The following is a 20,708-nucleotide window of genomic DNA, read 5'->3' as shown; positions in this document are numbered from 1 at the left end:
TGAAGTCAGGAGGAGAAGGGGAGCACAGAGGATGAGACGGTTGGATGGCATCACCGACTCAATGGACATGAGTTTGAGTTAACTCTGGGAGTTGGTGATGAACAGGGAAGCCTGGTGTGCTGCAGTCCATGGAGTTCCAAAGAGTTGGACACGACTGAGCGACTGAACTGAAACGAATATAAAACAATCTAACTCATGCAATTGCAAGTTCTGGGGAATTCAAAGAGCATCTACTTTAAGAAAAAAACAAATGCTTTTAAATTAAAATAATGAAGTAATTTTGAGTTAAAGAGTGATTTTAAATTACTTACATGATTTAGCTTGCAAATTAATATTACATATACAGACCTAACTGAAGTAGATAGGGTAGAGATGGTGATATGACCAATGAAAAGTTCATATGGAATATTATCATATATCTTCTTAATAATTTGAATTTTTTGAAGTAATGGAGAGAAGTTCAAAGATGGCAGTAGTAAAGCATTAATATTTATTTCCCTTAATAATAAACACTTAAACATTTACGAGAAAGAGGTATAGTATAGATAATTTAGAGACAGCACACAGTAGTTGTTTTTTTCTAAATTGTTCACTGTTGAGAATAACATGCAAAAATTTCATCTTACCATGAATCTTGTTCATGGCATATGCTAAAAATTTAACTATCACAATGCTGAACTTGTACAATTAGAAATTATAATTTATTTAGCACTGAAGAACAAGAAATGTTGGGGATGAAGGAGTAAAAGCAGTTGCTAAATCTTCTTTTTCTATAGAGAAAACACAAAAAAGAGAAAAAAACAAAAAAAGAACAGCAGTGAAAAAATAAAAACAAGAAGAAATATACCAGAGTAAAGTCTAACCAAATTGAAGGAATTTCTTCTCTTGCTCTTTGCTGACGTTCACCATCTCCAGTGGCTTCTATTTGGGTTGCTTTTAGTTAGGTATATCATTATCTTGATGGGCAATAGAACCATAATTCTAATAACCTACTTTGGTCTTGACCCCTACATTTCTATGTATTCTTTCTCTGGCAATTCTTTCCTTTTGGAAATAGCTATGGATCTGTTACCCTTCTCACAATGCTCATGAATCCTGGAAGTCAAAGAGAACATCTTTTTTTTTTTTTTTCTTAGTTTAATTATATAAACCTTTGAGCCCTAGTTTATTCATCTATAATATCAATATAACCTGATGTTAACACAATTCAATAATCTGCTATTGCAAGTAGCTTGCTAACACAAGAGTAGCACAACAGAACTTGTATTTTCCAATTTCCTAGATATTATTTAAAGCTACAGCTTACTAATCACCTTTCTTATAAAATTCTTATATTTTCTAAGTATATCTCAACACAGGAGAACTTTGAGTGTCTGTAGGTCTCACTAGTTACTCACTAAACTATATTTGCTCACCTACCTACTAGCTAAAATATATATTCTCTGCTTTTGATATTGTTGACAACTGTGTATTAGCCATATTTTAAACAATTTATAGTTTTCAGTTTTAATTTTCATGTGCTGCATCTTATATGTGTTATTAGCATGATAATTTTTAAATGAAAGTGGCCTCTGGCACATCGTAAGAGATTTTAGAATAGATTTACCAGGCAGAGTTTCAGAAATTATATCATCAGTATAATTCCTTCAAGTTTGTCATTATTAATTAAATAACCAATAAGTCAAGAACACTGTCAAACATAAGCTGCATCCCTGTAAAAGATAAATAAATGTTCCTGCTTTATAATTCCTGATGGCTATGTTGTTTATTTAAGTAGATAAAGGCAGTCAGAATGGTCTTAAATAAAGTGCACACACAAGAAGTAAGAGCTATCATTGAAGAATATGAAAGGAAAGGCATGCTTTATTCTTGAAAAAGTTCTGATGGAAGAGTTGGGAAATTCCTGAAAAATGCATTACAGAATTTGGTGGTGCCCTACCACTGAGAAAGTGGGATGCAAATATTTCTGCCTCAGAATTTTGCTTCCTTAATAAAAGTAAAATGGATAGGTTTTGCTCTGCACACAAACAGATTCAAAATGAAAGTGCATAATTTTTAAACATATCACTTTTATTTAAAGTTAAACCTTGAATTGCAACTTATGCCTTTATATTTAGAATTTAGCATACATATTCTCCATTAAGCTTCAGTTATGTTTAGTCCAGGATATAAAATACTAGACATTAATAAAAAATAGAAATCTTATGTAATATTAATGATTCCTCTAAACCCCTCTAATTTATAGAATTACAAAGCAGAAAAAGATAAATGTCTAATTGTATTATCTTTACAGATGGAACCTCAAAAATATCTAGTGAATGTGAATCTCACTTCAATGACGGAATTTGTTCTTTTGGGATTTTCTGACATTCCCAATCTCCAAATGTTTCTTTTTGTGATGTTTCTGTTTATCTATGTGATAACTCTGATGGGAAATGGCATCATTATTCTCCTAACCAGGACAGACCAGACTCTCCAGACTCCCATGTACTTTTTCCTCGGTAATTTTTCCTTCTTGGAAATCTGTTATGTGTCTGCCACTCTTCCTAGAATGCTCATAAACCTTTGGAATCAGAAAAGACGTATTTCTTTGCTTGCTTGTGCAACACGGATGAGTTTTTTCCTTATATTTGCAAACGTAGACTGCCTGCTTCTTACAGTGATGGCCTCTGACCGATACGAGGCCATCTGCAGCCCCTGCACTATCCTCTGGTCATGAGCCACAGGTCTGTGTCCAGCTGGGGGCTGCCTGCTGGGTCGCTGGAGTTCCAGCTGAGATGGGGCAGAAGTGCCAGGTTTTCTCTCTGTCCTTTTGTAATCCAAACAAATCAGTCACTACTTCTGTGACATCCTCCCAGTACTGAAGCTGGCCTGCGGGGACACGTTTCTGAGTGAGATGCAGGTCTTCACAGTTGCTGTGCTTTTTGCCGTGGCCCCTTTTCTGCTGATTCTTGCCTCCTACGTTAGAATCACCTCCAGCATCCTGAAGTTGCCATCGGCAACAGAAGGGCAAAGGCGTTCTCCACCTGCTCATCTCATGTCCTGGCGGTGACTTTATTCTTCGGATCTGCGACTGTTACATATTTACGACCTAAATCCAAAAATTCTTCCAGAACAGACAAATTTCTCTCACTTTTCTGTACTGTTATTGCCCCGATGTTTAACCCCCTGATATACACTCTGAGAAATAAGGATGTATTGACAGCCTTGAGAAAACTGCTCCCTTAATGTAAAGCATTAGCTGCTTGATTTAAATTCATTTTCTGTTTCTCTATTTAACTTTGTCAGTGTATAATCAGAAATAGTTTGCTTTTTCCATATGATTGATATATTTATTATATTTATTCATTCCTGGCCTTATTGTTTTATGCTGGATTTTCTAACATCAGGATTATATTATGGTGCCTTGCTGATAAGAAACTATGTATTTAGGCAATCTTATATTCAGTCCACAAATTTACTGGTGATTTGCAATTTTATGAGAAAATATAGTATTACTTACCTACCTTTTCCCCTAAAACCATAGATATTTTTGTACTTTCCTGTTCATGTAACTATCATGCACTTTTTTTTTTCCTTTTCATAATGTTTTTAGATAATACAGATGGTAAAAGTTTGGAGAACAATCGTTAAATATCTATGTGCTTTTGACTTTAGACATTTTACCTTTCAGCAACTTCGATTTGATTCATCTGTAAAGATTAAAAATAAAATTTTGCATAATGACCCTTAAAATTTTGTAGTGTGGCAATATATTTTTGCTCTCTGCTTCTATCTGAATTCTTCTTTGTAGATATGCTTTTTTAATGTAGCCAAATCATGCTACTAGCATCTTGATAATTTGTTACCTTAATTTTCACTAATGCAAAAAATATGAATGCATGTTTGCTGTTCAGAGATATAAGATGTATGGGATTCAATCATTTCTCACCCATATAGTGTTATCCATTCTCTAAGATCTCTTGCTTTTTTTCTTTTTTAATTATTTTGGTGAAGTATATAACTGAAATTAAAATAAAAATACTTGGGATATTTAGTACATTATTTCCCCAAGTTTTCCTGGTTGTAAAGGATGATACTTGATAAGACAGAATCACTATATTAAACTAAAAAAAAATTACTATTAAAAAGATCTTGTATTTCTTCAGATGGAAAGAGTTGAACTACGGACAGTACGCTGGATCATTTTCAGTCAAACTGATTGGGAAATTATGCAATCTGAGGAAGGTTTTTTCTTTTATATTTTCTTTTTAAATCTGTCTTTCTCTTATTATACTATGTGTTTAAATTATTTTTCATAAGACCATAATTCATCTACCAGCTAGTTCTCTTCTTTGAGCAAAATCATGTCATCAAAAAAGACATCTAAAAAGCACCCAAAAATTATAGCAATCATTTCAGAGGAGATAATGTGCAGATGACAGTAACAGATGACAACCGTGGCTACTGCAAATTACCCATTGAAAGGACTGAAGGAAGTAAAATATTAAACTTGGTTTCAAAGCCATTTTGAAGTCCTTTGTTTCAATATTCTGTTGCTTCACAGCAAATTATATCCAAAATTTATGGTTTAGAATAATGTCATTTGATTGTATCACATCCATTGTCCAATATTGAGTAGGGATTAGCTGCATGGTTGTCCTCTTCCACAAGCATTGACTGTCATCACTAAAGAGAATTCATATAGTGACTGATTGGTTTTCATGTCTAAAACAGCTTCACATAATTATATTGTGTAGTTACAATGATGCATCACCGAGAAGAAAAATCCAGTTTTCACTTAAATTTCATACCCTAGGGGAACAAACTGTTACTAGATAAATAATAATTTATCATAAAAGCATAAAATAAATCATACAGTAAAATGATCAACATTGAACTTGTAAAAATAGAATGGTGTTTAACTTAAGTTTGGGAAATAAGAATTTAAAGAATGCTTTCAGTAAAGGATGATACTAAAGTAATTTTTTTTTTAATCTCAGCAATAGTGTTAACAAAACAATTAAATTAAAAAATGTTGAAACATGTCTTTCTGTAATTTGAACCAAGGAAAGGGATTTTTCTCTTACAGTTTTTTTTTTTTTCCCTCAACATTTTACTAGAGATACTAGCCTATACAGTGGAAAAAAACAAAAGAGAGAGAGAGAATAAAATGCATATGTGAACACTGTAAAGTGTTAGTCACTCAGTCATGTCTGACTCTCTGCAACCCAGTGGACTGTATCCTGACAGGTTCCTCTGTCCATGGAATTCTCCAGGCAAGAACACTGGAGTGGGTAGCCATTTCCCTCTCCAGGGGGTCTTCCCAAGCCAGGGATCACGCCTGGTTCTCCCACACGGGCTCCCCTTCCACGGAATTCTCCAGGCAAGAACACTGGAGTGGGCTGCCATGCCCTCCTCCAGGGGACCCTCCTGACCTAGGGATGGAACCCGCATCTCTATGTCTCCTACGTTGGCAGGCAGGTTCATTACCACTAGCGCCGCCTGGGAAGCCGTTATTTCCACATCGAAAAGCAAAATAAGTAGACATCAAAATACTATTTAAATAGGAACAAAGATATGAACATTTAAAAAGCAATGGAAATGAAAACCCTGCAGGATGTTTATTTAGTAAACTAGAAAATAATTTGAGAGAAATTTAAGATAAGGAACTAAATGGACTAAATGGGGAGCTGGTGATGGACAGGGAAGCCTGGTGCTGCGGTTCATGGGGTCGCAGAGTTGGACACGACTGAGTGACTGAACTGAACTGAACTGAATAGAAATTTTAAAAACTTCACATCACAGGAAAAAAATCCATAACTTTGGGTGGTGATGGATATTAACAAGACATTGTGATGATTATTTAAAGTATATTTATGTTGTACAGCAGAATTTAATATAATGCTGTAAGTCAAGTATATCTCAACTAATCACTGATTGAATTTTAAAGGCCATGCTTTATGTTATGCAAATTATGCCTCAATACTATTGCTAATTTAAACATCAAAGTCTAATGAAAATAATAATGACATTGTATTGTTAGGTTCAAATATATCTACAAAACTAATTAATATGCATAAATATGTACCATAAATACTTATTCCGTTATGTGTCACGCTAAGTCTTCAGTCTAAAGGTATACATGTTGCAGCATGCTATAACACCCTTTTTTTAGTGACCAAAAATGAGGACTGCAGCAGAGTCTGGCTTTATGCTTTTCAAATACGTCTGTTTATTGACATACAATGAATATCATTCCCTAAACCTTCTCAGAACTATATTGGACCAGGTGATTAGTTTCTACAATGACATATGGGTAGAAGTGATGTGTTTATGATGTATAGAGTCTCTGAATAGTGTATTTGTTTCCTTATGTTTTATCTGTCTGGCATCTCAGGTTTCTGCAAGCTGAAGATCCAGTAGGAAACTACAAAGTAGTAGGAATAACGGGACCCTTGGATGAAAGCAACCAGAGATTCTTCATCACTGACTGCAAACATGTGCTGTAATTGATTGTAAGATGGTTCTTTATTTTGTTACACTGATATATTTGAGGTATTGTCTCAGATTGTAGATTTGTTTTCGAGTGATGGTGATACTGAATTGAACAGAGAAATATTCAATTCACTATCCTAACAATAGAATTAGGAATTAGATCAGTTTACTCACATGGGTGATGGACATTCAGTTTGTTCCATCTTGTAAGTAAAACTTAGCTGAAACAAATAATGAGTGCAATTCTCATTTGTAAATAAGCATGACACTAAATGACGTGGATACCTCATCAATCCTAAAAAAGAATACATAGGTCCAATTTACTAGGACCGTGCTGTAATAAAGAGAAGCAAATTTAAAAAACAAAAAAGAAATGCAATTTTTGAAACACTCATAGTGTTTTAAATTGTCAAAGAATCTCTAAACAGAAAGAAAAAAAAATGTGCTTATGAGCAGAAGTTGATATTGGTCTTGTAACTTCTTTCCTGACAATTTTACCTACATACCTGCCTGGAAGTAGCTGAAATAGAAAAAGCATTTTGTAGGAGAGTTTTTTTTTTTTTTTTTTTCTTGTTTTTTGCTTTTTCTTTTTTTTTTTTTTCTCTTAAATAATTGGGTTTAAATGTTTATTCTTTTAAAAAAATTAATTGGAGGGTAATTGCTTTACAATGTTGCATTGGTTCTGCCATGAGACAAAATAAATCAGTCATAAGTGTACACATGTCCCCTCTGTCTTTAACCTGTCTTCCACACCTCACCCCATTCCCGCCTCTAGTTTGTCAGAGAGCATCAGGTTGCGCTCCCTGTGTTTTATACACATAGCAGCTTCCCACTAGCTCTCTCTTTTACATGTGGTGGTGTGTATGTCTCAGCGTTAGTCTCCCAATTTACCCCACCCTCTACTTCCCTAATGGGTCCACAAGTCTGTTCACTATGTCTGTGTCTATATTCTTATCTTGCAAATAGGTTTTTCAGTGTCATTTTCCTCGAGCATATATATATGTGTGTGTGTGTGTGTTAACATATGATATCTGTCTTTCTCTTTCTGACTTACTTCACTCTGTATAATAGGCTCTAGGCTATTTTTAAGGTGCATTTCATTTTGAATCTGTTAGACACCTGCGCTGATGACTGACTAGATATCCTAACATGAATAAGCATATCCAGATTTTTGTCAGCAGATAAAACATACCTTAATTTCCACAAAAGTTAGTCTAGGAACAGAGTGTTCCACTTCTGGAAAAGGATCTAACCCTACCAAACATTCCATGTTCGTGTATTAGTAAGGGACACATTTTTCTAAAGATGTGAAAGATGAGATCTGGATGAATTATGGGATTAAAATTAAGGAAGACAAATTTACAGCAATTACTAATGGTCTGAAATGCAGTGAATTGAAAGTTTTATTTTATTTTTTTTCCAGAAAATACTGTTGATACTAGAGTGCAATTTCTCTACTAAGTTCCTACCCCCACAGAGGGGAACCTTTATGCCAAGACGGAGCTGCAGAGGACAAGTCATCCACAGAAAAAGTAGTTTTAAAACTTAAACGCAGATAATCAGCAAACAGAAGCAGTCTTCTAGAAATTAAACTGATCCTCAAGAGAAAACGTCCCCCAGGGTGAGCATGACTACTTCCTATTTAAGAGCAACTGATTTTTGAAGAATACTCCAGAATGACAGTGACTTCCTGACTCAAAAGAATTATAAAATTTTACAGGGTCAAAACATCTATATTCTCATAGATAGCTTCATGTAAATCCATGAAGGTAAGATGTTAGATGGTTTTATTTAAAAATAGTTCTGAATTTGAGATTTAAGATACAAAGGATAAAACAGAAAAATATGAAATTCTGAGATCTTTATCTGAAAATTAGTTAATAACTTAATTAACCAATGTATTTCTTAACATTTTTGATGATAAAGTAAAATTAGATATAAGTGAAATAACAATAATAATAATAATAGTATTTATAATAAAACTTACACTTAGGGTAATTTTGAAACCTAATTCTAGTGGAACTAGAGAAATATGAGAGAATATTTGCTGACTCAATTTTATTTATCAAAGTATTAATGCAAAAACAATAGTTTGTGAGGCTGGAAGATGGGAACAGATATAGTAGATTTAATGAAATATGAAAACACAGTTAGAAGAACAAATATTAATGAACTTTTATGAGAATTGTCAAAGTGTTGACTGCCTGATAACTGATTACATGAACTTGAAGTGAAGCAAAATAACGGGCCTGTGTGTGTGTGTGTTAGTCCCACTCATATGCTTTTGCCATTTGCATTTCTAAAAAAATAATCAAAGGGTTTAAATAAAGTTACATTTATTAGATAAAATTATAACAGAATTACATAGGACATATTTTATTTGGTTGTAAGACAAGTAGATGACAATGGATCAGAGAATCACATATGTTAAGAAACTATATTAAAACCTCATGAAACCGAAAGTCACTCAGTTGTGTCCGACTCTTTGTGACCCCATGGACTATACAGTCCATAGAATTCTCCAGGCCAGAATACTGGAGTGGGTAGTCTTTCGCTTCTTCAGGTGATCTTTCCAACTCAAGGATCAAACCCAGGTCTCCCACCTTGCAGGCAGGTTCTTTACCAGCTGAGTCACAAAAGAAACCTGGGAATACTGGAGTGGGTAGCCTATCCCTTCTCCAGTGGATCTTCCTGACCTGGGAATCAAACCGGGGTCTCCTGCATTGCAGGTAAATTCTTTACTGACTGAGTTATCAGGGAACCCCAAATATCATGAAGAATGGGTCATATTTATGGACTGAGTTAAAGATTAATTGGCATTTGTAATGCAATGTACAACGGTATGAATAGGGAACGTTATTGGACCCCATGATGTACCTAATGCTTTCCATGTGTAGCATAACTGATGGGTGAGGTACACAGAGAAGAACAATATGATTACACGTATCTGTTCCGCCAGTAACAAGGAATAAGTTTAAGAAAGTCAGTTCTCATTTAAGTAGAAATGGGAGGGCTTAAAATGTTTTGAATAAAAATTGGGCATAATTTTTAAGTGAAAATCTTTGAATTGAAAGGAGATGGAATAAGCCAATAGGTACAGACAATGAAATTGATGAACTCAAAGAAAAACAATAGGAAGCCTGTGTCATATATAACTTCACCCTGAAAGGGGGTGAAATAATTTAATATTATTGCTGCACAATAAGCTCTAAATAAAAATGCATGCATCTTACTGTTTATGGTATATTACTGCTGCTGCTCAGTCACTTCCATCATGTCTGACTCTTTGTGATCCCATGGACCGTAGTCCGCCAGGCTCCTGTGTCCACGGAATTCTCTAGGCAAGAATACTGGAGTGGGTGGCCGTCCCCTGCTCCAAGGAATCTTCCTTACCCGTGGATCAAACCTACATCTCCTGTATCCCCTGCAGTTCAGGCAAATTCTTTTACTGCTGAGATACCAGGGAAGCCTCTGGTATCACTACATCCAACTGTAAAAATGAAGATTTTATTTCTCTAACTGATTTTAACTGCACGTCAGTTTATTGCTGAGGTTTCAAATCTCATTTCTTAGAAGCTGAGCAAGGCAAAGACAACAATACTTGCATGGACTATGTAAATAAGTTCATGCGTCTAATTCAGTTAACAGAAGGGAAGTGCTGCTCAAAAGCATGAATGAATTAACCATCTTGAATTCACCATATCTACAGATGGAGTACAAATTAAGAACAGAAAAATCAAACATCACTGCAATGATGGAATTTATCCTCTTGGGGTTTTCTGATATTCCCAATTTCCAACGGATCCTTTTTGGGATATTTTTAGTCCTCTATCTGACCATCCTTATGTGCAACAGTGTCATTGTACTGATAACAAGAATTGACCCCACTCTCCAGACCCCCATGTACTTTTTCCTCAACCACTTTTCCATTTTAGAAATCTGTTATGTAACTGTCACTATCCCAAGAATGCTCACAGACCTCCTGAGCCAGAAAGGGCGCATTTCTTTCATTGCCTGTGCTACACAAATGTGTTTGGTCCTTCTGTTTGGAGGTTTAGAGTGTCTCCTCCTGGCCGTGATGGCCTACGACCGCTACGTGGCCATCTGTAACCCTCTTCACTATGGTCTGACCATGAGCCCCCAGGTCTGCGTCCAGCTGGTCACTGCCTCCTGGGTCAGTGGAGTTCCTGTTGTAATTGGGCAAACATGGCAGGTTTTCTCTCTGCCCTTCTGTGGGTCGACCACAATCAATCATTTTTTCTGTGACCTCCCCCCACTGTTCAAGCTTGCTTGTGGGGACACATTTGTGAATGAGATAGCAGTCTATGTAGTTGCAGTGGTGTTCATCATGGTTCCATTTCTGCTGATTGTTGTCTCCTATGGCAAAATCATCTCCAACATTCTGAAATTGCGATCCGCCAGAGGGAGGGCTAAAGCCTTCTCCACTTGCTCGTCCCACCTCACCGTAGTGGTCTTATTCTACGGCACAGCCTCTACCACCTATTTACAACCCAAGCCGAATCAATCTGAAGAAACTGGGAAGCTGGTCTCTCTTTTCTACACAGTTTTGATCCCAACGTTGAATCCCATTATATATACGCTGAGGAACAAAGATATCACCGTGGCACTGAGAAAACTACTAAGAAAATTGTCAACCTGACTCGAAGGCTTGAAATTACGGAAGCAATTTGTTTCTATGTTTCTCATGAAATGCATCAGAAAATATCATCTAGTATTATTTCTATGTTCCTATGAAATGATAGTTAATATCATCACTGCCATCTCACATTATGTAAAAGGACCGTAATTTCAAAGAGTTAAGAGTTTCTGGGTTATCAAAGCACACATTATCTCCATGACAATGATCTATTCTGAAGACCTATCTTTCCTCTCACTGGGAAAGAGTGAGTTAAGAGATTTCCTGAGCAATAAAATGATAGTTAACTGCTATAAAACTAATGATCAGGGTCATGTCTTGTAAGAAGTTTTCTTGAAACCTCCCATTCCTTCAGACATAGTCACTGTCCTTTTCTGTACTGAGGATTGGATTTAGACGATGAGAAAAGAACAACCACGTCCAAGTTGGTGGGCGTAGTGGAATCTTAGAATGTTCTAGCATTTTTTCCTTCTTTCTCTGTTTTGCAAGAGTACAAACCCTGAAAGGATCCTTTGTTACCTCAATGCTGACTCTTCTCTAGTGACTCCATTTCCTCTGGCTTGTAGCTTCAGGTTTTGCTTTGGTAGTGTCTCCGTAGTATTAGGAATATTGGGAATTTAAAGCATAAAGGGCATTGGGTTGAATGTTGATCCCTCTAAATATATGCCAGGTTATAACCTGCAAACCTGAACTTATTAGGAAAATAAAAGCCTTTGCAGATGTAATTCAGTTAAGGACTTTCAAACAAGATTATCCTAATGTAAGGGAAGGGCACTATATCCTGTGAACCGTGTTCTTAGTTCTTATCGGGGGGAAGAGAGATTAAGTGAAGGCTAGAGATGCAGCGACACATAGAAGAATATCACATGAAGATGGAGGCGGCAACCGGGAGTGACACAGCCACGAAGCAAAGGAGGTCAAGGACCACGAAAGCTGAAAGAAGCGAGGAGTGGCTATCCCTCCAGAGCCGGTGGAGGGAAACCTTGCCAGCAGTGTGATTTGGACACTGGCTTTTAAAGATGTGAGAAAGTCAACTTCTGTTGCTGAAACCACCCAATCTGTGATAATTTGTTACAATAGAGCTACAAAAGATCTAGTGTACACATACACTATGTAAGCAGTCTTTTTATTAAGGTGTTTTTATTCTAATCATCCTGAATAAATTCTGTATCTTTTAGGGACAGTGATTAAAAAAAAAAAGTAGGATTTTTTTTTTTTTTTAACTTTAAAAACTGTATCAATGAAACCTCATAAAAATGTTTGCCCAAGAATGACGGCTACCTGTGCTTGTCCAAGATGTTTGTTAAAAGCTTTTTTAATCCTGCAAAAGACGACACCAGCAAAACAAAGGGAAGCTGCTTTCAGTTGGAGCATATTAGACACGGGCGTCCGTTTACCATGTGATGCTGCATAGGCTCTCTAAACAGTGCTTTAGAGACACTCCAGTGAAGAAATCCCACGCTTTTGAGACCTGTAATAAGTGCATAAATGTATGGATAAAATATAACTCTATTTTTGTAAAACAAAGGGAGATGGCATCCATATATTCATATAACATTTCACATGTGCATCTCTGTAGGTGGTGTGTATATATGTCAGCGGTATCTGGATGTGTATTAGAAGAGAGAATGAGCTTCTTTACAGTGAAGGGAGTTCAGATAATGTCTGACTTATTTATTTATACTTTCTGGAGTATTGATTTATTACAAAGAGAATAATGTGCACATCACAAAAATCATAAATTTTATTCAGACAATAAAATACATGTGGAAGTAAATTACTGCATATCTTCTTTTCTTATTGCCTCCCAACATTTTACAGAATATTTAGTAGCTAACAGGGTAATTTTAATATCAGCCAAATAATCTTTGATATTTGAAATAAATAACATTTTTTGTGAACTAAACAAAATCAAAATATGTAATATTTGATCATTTTTTAAAAAAAAATGACTAAGATAGCTTTAATAATAGTTACAAATAAAAATAGATTTAAGATTATGAAATGTACCTAGGCACTCTTCCATATGTATAATGTATACTTTATATAATATAAACATGTGTATTTCAATATTCATTGGAAGGACTGATGCTGAAGCTGAAGCTCCAATACTTTGGCCACCCGATATAAACAGCTGACACGTTAGAAAGGACCCTGATGCTGGGAAAGACTGAAGGTAGAAGGAGAGGGCATCAGAAGATGAGACGGCTGAATGGCATCACGGATGCAATGGACATGAAATGGGCAAACTCCGGAAGATGGTGAGCTAGAGGGTGGCCTGGAGTGCTGCAGTCCATGGGGTCATAAGAGCTGGACAAGACTGGAAGACTGAACAGCAACAGCAAATATATATTTATATACAGCTATACAAAAATTAAAATGACTGATTTCACTCTTTCCACAGAGAGAACATCAAACACACACACACACACACACACACACACACACATACACACAAAACCCAGAAGCACATCTCACTTCAGTGATGACATTGGTTATTTGGGGATTTTTCTGTGTTCCCAATCTGGGTGTTTCTTTCTGGGATATTTTTCTTTTATATGTGATTATCCTGGTGAGAAGCACATGAATACTCTCATAATGAGTTGACCAGGCTCTCAAATTCCCATGTATTTTTTCCTCAGTAACTTTTCCTTCCTGGAAATCTGTTATGTATCTATCACTCTTTCTAGAATATTCATAAATTTTCCCATTCAGAAAAAATATATATACATATATATATGTATATATATATACACACATATATATATACTTGCCTGCACTACAAAGGTATATTTTATTTTATTTATTTTGTTTCTGTTCTTGGGAACGTAGAATACTTGGTCTTGACAGTTATGGTCCATGGCTGCCACGTGGCCAACTGTAACTTTCCGTAACCTCTTCTAGTTAGAAACCAGGAGCTCTGTGTTCAACTAATGATTCTTGGCTTTTGAATCAGTGGTGTCACAGTCAGGATAAAGCAAACATGCCGGATTTTCTCCCTGTCATTTTTGGCTCTAACTGCAGGCTGGCCCGTGGCGATGTTTTTTAGAGAGATGAGATGAGACGTCAATCTCTACAGTGGTACCATTAGTGTACCGTTTGTCACGATCCCCTTTCAGTTGATACTTGGCTTCTACAGTAAAATTACTTCTCCTTCCTATATTTGCCATCAGCAATGGCAACGTTTTCTCCACCTGCTCAGTTCATGTCACGCGTGTGAACTAAATTGCTTCAGTTGTGTCTGGCTCTCTGCAACTTTGTAGACCGTGGCCCACCAGGCTCCTCTGTCCATGGGATTCTCCAGGCAAGAACACTGGAATGGGCCACTGTGCCCCTCTCCAGGGGATCTTCCCCACCCAGGGATCGAGCCTGCGTCTCTTATGTCTCCTGCGTTGGCAGTTAAGTTCTTCACCATTAGCACCACCTGGGAAGCCCCATAGCTGTGCCTTTATTTTGTGGACCCAGCAACATTACATACTTATGACATGATTCCAAACATTTTTACAGGAAAGATTTTTTTCTCTCTGCTTTCTATATGGTGTTACCCCGATGTTTAATCCCATGATATATACTCTGAGGAATAAGGCTGTCACGATAGCCATGAGAAAATGACTGTTTAATATTTAGCATCTTATCCACTGCTTTGAGCTAGTGATCTTTTTCCCCCACTTAGTTCTGCTATTGTCTTAATCAGACATTATTTGGAATTTTGCTTCCTGCATTAATATAAATTGGTTATCCTCATGATCTTGCCATTTTATGCTTGACTTTCTGATATCAGGGTTATCTCCCTAGTGTTTCTATTTATAAGAAATTAATTTTTTTGCTGATTTAAGGGACTAGTCTCTGTCAGCAAAAATTCACTGCTTATTTGATTCATTGTTGTTCAGTTGGTAATTCATGTCCGACTCTGTGTCTTCATGGACCGTAGCATGCCAGGCCCCTCAGGCCTCCACTATGTCTCAGAATTTGCTCAAATTCATGTCTATTGAGTCAGCAACACGATTAATATCCAGCCATCTCATCCTCTGCTGTCTCCTTCTCCTTTTTGCCTTTATCTTTACTAACATCAGGGTCTTTTACATTGAGTTGGCTCTCTGCATCAGGTGGCTAAAGTGCTAAAACAATATAATATATTTTATCTAGCAACTGGCCTCCCGATATTTTTATCCAAAATTCATAATGTATAATCTAGTTTGTCTCCCTCCATATTGCTATAATTTTCTTAAAACCAAAAGATTTCAGCAGGCAAAGATTACTGCATATGGAAAGCTTTAGAGAATACTTGTTGAATGACTATAGAACATGGGCACACTTGAATAAGCAAAAGTTCATACTGCAGAAAATGTAGAAAAGATGGTCTTTTCTTAAACTATATTAACTTAAATATATATAATGGTACAAAAAAAGAGAGCTTGACCCTCACTTCACAAAATTTATTTTAAAATGGAGTCTCAGATAATTTGTAAACTTAAGTAAAAATGCATAACAACGAGTCTTTTCCAACATAATGTTTATTAACTTCATGACGTTGGTGCAAGAAAAGTGTTTTTGATAAAATTATGAGTCATAACGTAAACATTAATCAGTTGAACTTCCTGGACTAAGAAATACTGATATTTAGAGTGAAATTTTTCAACATAAAAGGCTTAAATTCATTGTTGTTAAAGGAGTGCTCTAAATCAAAAGCATCAAAAATTCAGGAGGAAAACTGACAATAGACTTGAAGATGCATTTCAAAAGACACTAATCTAAATGCCCAGAAAAAAAGAAGAAAATAACTCACTAGCAACCAGTAAATGCAAACTAAAACCAGATTAAAACCAAATGATATCTATGACACATTCATTACAAGGATGAAATAAACAAAAAGACTCACCCCATCACGTACGTAAAGGGTGAGGAGTAATGAAAGCTCTCACCTGATGCTGGCATATTAGCACACAGCCTGCCTTCATCGAGAAAATCTTACCCTTAGCCACGCACCAGAAGAAATGTGTGCACACGTGTGCCAAGGGAGGCATCCGAGAAGGCTCATTTTGAATCATTCATGATGTCAAATCTTTATCAAACTAGAATCGAACGTAATTGTGACAACTTCACACAGAGGAAAACCAAAGAGTTATAGAAATGAATAAAATGCAATTACGTACAGCATGTATTAAGCATATTTTTAAGAAAACCAAATCATAATCATACTGTACATACCCTTTTTGTTAAGCTAAAAAGCCGTATTTAGAACACCATTTATCATATGTATATACATAATTTCCTCTATTTCTTAAATTTTATTTAATGAGCAAATTCTATCATGGAAAAAAGCATAATGCTCTTTCTTATTTTTGGCTATGCTTCTATTTTTTCTGAAACTAATTCAGAAAAATGAATTAACTTTTATTATAAAAAAGTAGTAATCAAGCAACAAAAATATGATTCAAAACTGGTGATGCCACTGAATTGCTTTGAAAAACAAATCAACATCTTTATAAAAGGACATACTTACAGCCAGGTTTAATTTTCCAACCTCTAAAACAACAACAAAAAATAACTTTCATTTGTGGTTAAGAGGCACTGGGTCACAACAAGCCAGTCTAGTTTCAAGCCCTAGAAATTTTTGAGAAATTATAGAATGTATTTTAAAGGTATCATATAACTGTGGGAGAAAAAAGAATAGATGACAATATCAAAATCAAGGCTCATTCAGTCATAGAATATTCATACTTTTTCAAGCCACAAATTTGTTACAAAATCATGGTATTGCATATCTTAGTATGTGCGCATGCTTACTGATTAATTCAAAGGGTGAGCACAGTTGTGATATTGGTTGATTGGATATTCTTCTCCACACATACACAGTGCATAGGAAAATGTCTCAGATTTTTTAATATTGTATCATTGTTCAGATTACAATTTACTTTTTTTTTTAACAAATGAAGATGTTTTCTGTATATTGAAAGAAAAATTTTCTTCTGTGAATTGTTAATTCATCTGTTTTACCCATTTTTATATTTATACTTTGGACTTTTCCTCTGTATTAAAGAAGGAACCAGGATCCCTTTATTTCAAATCAGTTGTAATAATTTTTTCTGTTATATTAATTATATTTGATACTTATGGAGCTTGCCACTTTTAGCATCTAGAATCATTTATTTTTACATAGTTTTCTTTTTGTGTGTGTGTTTCTTACATTCTAAATTTTAATGAGCTAAACTTTCCTTACTCTAAATTATAAAACCTCTTTTTATAATTTCTTAGAATACTTTCATCATTTCGCTCTAAAATATACAAAATCGTGTGTCATTTGGAGTTTATTCTGCTGTGGGACAGTTATCAAAAATACATATGCTGTTTATTTTCCAAGTCTGCCCAGTTGTCCTAAAGACAGTTATTTTAAACGTCCACGCTTTACCAATTTGGTAGGCTGTTTCAGTCAATGACAGATTTTTGGGTGTATTTGAGCCTTTTCTGGAGTTTCTGTTCCATCCCAGCAGCGGGTCTTTATTTACGCATGATGCTGCGCTGCGCTGCGCTCAGCCGTTCCGCTGGTCCAGACTCTGCGGCCCCGGGGACGACAGCCCTCCCGGCTCCCGTGGGAGGCCGACTCTGAGCTGATCCAGAGGCCTTGTGACTGCTTCCCAGCACCAGCTTGTCTTGGGGGAGCCCTGCAGGATTCAGCCTGGCCGGCCTCACTCCCTTCCTGTCCTTTACACATCAGGTCCCCGTGAGAAGCCTGTCCCGCCCCCACTACTCAGGGTCTGGGCCACAAGGCTCCTGATACTTTTTAATTAACCTTCCAGATCACTCCCACTGTCACATTGCTATGTGTTCCCTCTCTTGTAAATATTTTCACTTCATAATCATAAACCTTAAGAAATCACTATTTACTAAATAATAGGAAACGACATCCAATTTTTGGGGGTCATGAAAAACTGGTTCTAAGCCAAGATTTTTAAACTATCTTTATTTTGGAGAAATTTCTCCACATTTGAAACATATAACTCACAAACTTTTTGCTTAGCGTCTTTCCCCTGATCTCAGCTGGATTTATTCCAGATTCTCATTTTATTGTAACTAGAGGCTGAAAGTATTCACATCTTGAAGATATAAAATAAGATTGGGAAAAATTGGTGATAGGCTGCAAAAGAGAGGAAAAGTTTTCTCCTGCTACAATTAACCTCCTACTATGATTAACAGTTAAGGTAAGAATTGAATCCGTGTCTATTTGATCAACCGAAATAATATTGTGTGTGTGTGTGTGTGTTCAGTCGTGTCTGACTCTGGAGCCCACGAGGCTCCTCTGTCCATGGAATTCTCCAGGCAAGGATTCTGGAGTGGGTTGTCATTTCTTACTCCACGTGAATTTCATGACCCAGGGATCAAACCTGTATCTCTTGCATCTCTTGCATTGGCAGGCCAATTGTTTACCAACTCTACCACCTGGGGAGCCCACAAATGATATTACTTAGCACCCTGTTCACATCTGAGAAATGCACTGTGTCCTCTATTCCCTAGAGAGACTGAAGAAAAAAAAATATTCTGAGTAGTGAGAGCTTTCTGGGAAAAATATTTTAAAAAAATACAACAAATCAGAGAATTCAAAGAGTGATGATTTTAATTAGAAATTTAAATGTGCCAAGTTGCAGAGATCCCTTGAGTAGTGATAACTACTTTTATTTAAGAGCACTTTATGTTTAGAAAAAATAGAATATTTAAAGGCCAGTTGAATTACTTTGATGAAACAAGTAATTCCACTTACAGTAAATATTCAAAGCCTCTCTAGTAAGAAAAATCAGCAACATTTCAAGTAAGAAAGGTAAATATGAAAATGATAGTAAGGCTTAATTCTTACTTTAAATTTAAAATTAATCACGTACACAGATTTTTAATGTGTAAATTATTAATTTTACACATGGTAGCAAATATTTTTGTTCATTAAAGCAACTTCTATATATTTCTGATTCTATTAAATAAAATTTGCAATCAAATAATTATAACAAATAATGGTATTAAGTCACTTTGAAATGCCAAAAAATGTAATAGCTAAAGTCTAGGTATAGATAGTATTAAAGAAAACTTCACTTGAGCCCACATATTATAACAAAAAAAGATTACATATGTCTATTCAGTTTGATATTATAATAAGAGATTTAAAAGAAAGTAATACATAAAGTTTTACCCATTGGAATTCAAAGAACAATTATCTTGAAAAGTTATAGAATTCAGGATTTATAAAATAATAAAGATAGCTTCAGGTTCAACAATGTTTTCAAATTATTTTCAAGGATTGAGGTACCAATTTTTATCAAATATACAAACATACTTGAAGTATACCTTGTTTTACTCTTGAAAAATTCAAACTCAAATCTTACCTATTTCATGTTATACCAGATTTCATCACCAATATGTCATATCTGTACAATTAGAAATTATATTTTATATAGTACTGGAAATAATTTTATTCAGGTAATGAGTGAAATATTAAATGCTTTTATTCATAAAAATGATAAAGATTGCAATTCTATTCTTTTGTATATTAATTTTTCCTCTTTTAAGATTGAACATTTTAAATTAAAAGTATCTGTTGCTTTACTCAATTTCAGAATCAAATAATGAACAATATGTTAAGTAAACAAGCATTTTCTAAGATCTATATTGCTTCCAAGCAGGAAGACTAGGACTATTTTCCTAGACCATGCAATAACTATTTTCCTAAATCTCGGTCCTTAGATCCTAGATCATGTAATATCAGTGGGAAAGAATAAAGGTATATGAAAGGAATTAGCCAAATTGCAACACTATGTGCTACAAAGTCATGTACGCTCTCCCTATTAGTTCTAGAGTAGAGGTGATAATATTATTAAATTATTGGCAGAAATTTAGTGGAGAATTCACATCTAAAAGTATGGGATTTTTATAACACTGTGATGATTGTTTTAATATCTTATTTCATCCCCACATTAGCCATGTGATACCAAGCCAAGGTAAATTAGAGAGCAGTTTTTCATACTGTTAAAGCCGAGAGTGAAATTTAGAATAAAATTTAGCTTTTAATAAAAACACTAATAGCTAGCATAGCTAGCTTTCAAATAGACTTTCTATGAATGCCAAAACAATTTTACATTGCTTTATTGTATCAAATGATCTAATCCATGTAGCAGTGCTAACTGTTGGTACAACCGTTGTCGGTTTTGCAGCCAGGTGAACCATGGGCAGGGAGATTAAGCGCTTGGCATTGTCACACGACTGGCAAGTGAAGCCATGGTTCAATCGCAGGCCATCTTGTCAGGGTTGTATTTCTTGTCCATGACACTATGTTTAGACTGTGCTTGGTGGAAAACTTGAAACATAGAGGGTGGGGGACTGAAAAGCAGGGCTGGACTCATGTTGAGTCGGTGATGCCTGGGGTGGAAGATTTAAGGAGGCAGTCACTTTAACAATGGTGCAATGCAGAATCAGCCATGAAACTGAGCGTGTGCTCTTAGATTCTGTACTGGAGGAGTCTCATCCCTTCTTTAGGTAAGACTGTATCCTACTCCTGGCCCTGATTAAAGGAAAAAATGGAAAAAAGTAACCA

General features: G+C 35.6%; 1 protein-coding gene and 1 pseudogene across 1 annotated transcript; both read left to right on the top strand.

The window, feature by feature from the left end:
* The first annotated feature begins 2,335 nt into the window (after nucleotides 1-2,335).
* LOC136175407 (olfactory receptor 10AG1-like) lies at nucleotides 2,336-3,228 on the top strand (annotated as a pseudogene).
* Nucleotides 3,229-10,168: 6,940 nt separating this feature from the next.
* On the top strand, nucleotides 10,169-11,137 carry LOC136175085 (olfactory receptor 10AG1-like). Its single transcript, XM_065945396.1, has one exon. It carries the CDS (start codon nucleotides 10,187-10,189, stop codon nucleotides 11,135-11,137), a length of 951 nt encoding a protein of 316 aa, XP_065801468.1. The 5' UTR covers nucleotides 10,169-10,186.
* The last annotated feature ends 9,571 nt before the right edge of the window (nucleotides 11,138-20,708 follow it).

This window comes from Muntiacus reevesi, chromosome 9 (assembly GCF_963930625.1).
Source record: "Muntiacus reevesi chromosome 9, mMunRee1.1, whole genome shotgun sequence".
In the NCBI taxonomy this organism is placed as follows: Eukaryota; Metazoa; Chordata; class Mammalia; order Artiodactyla; family Cervidae; genus Muntiacus; species Muntiacus reevesi.
The sequence above is the reverse complement of the archived record's forward strand: the minus strand, read 5'-3'. Positions and strand labels throughout refer to the sequence as shown.

What these genes read in the sequence shown, in the direction of transcription:
- LOC136175085 (XM_065945396.1), top strand. Translation starts at nt 10,187, where the DNA reads ATGGAGTACAAATTAAGAACAGAAAAATCAAACATCACTGCAATGATG.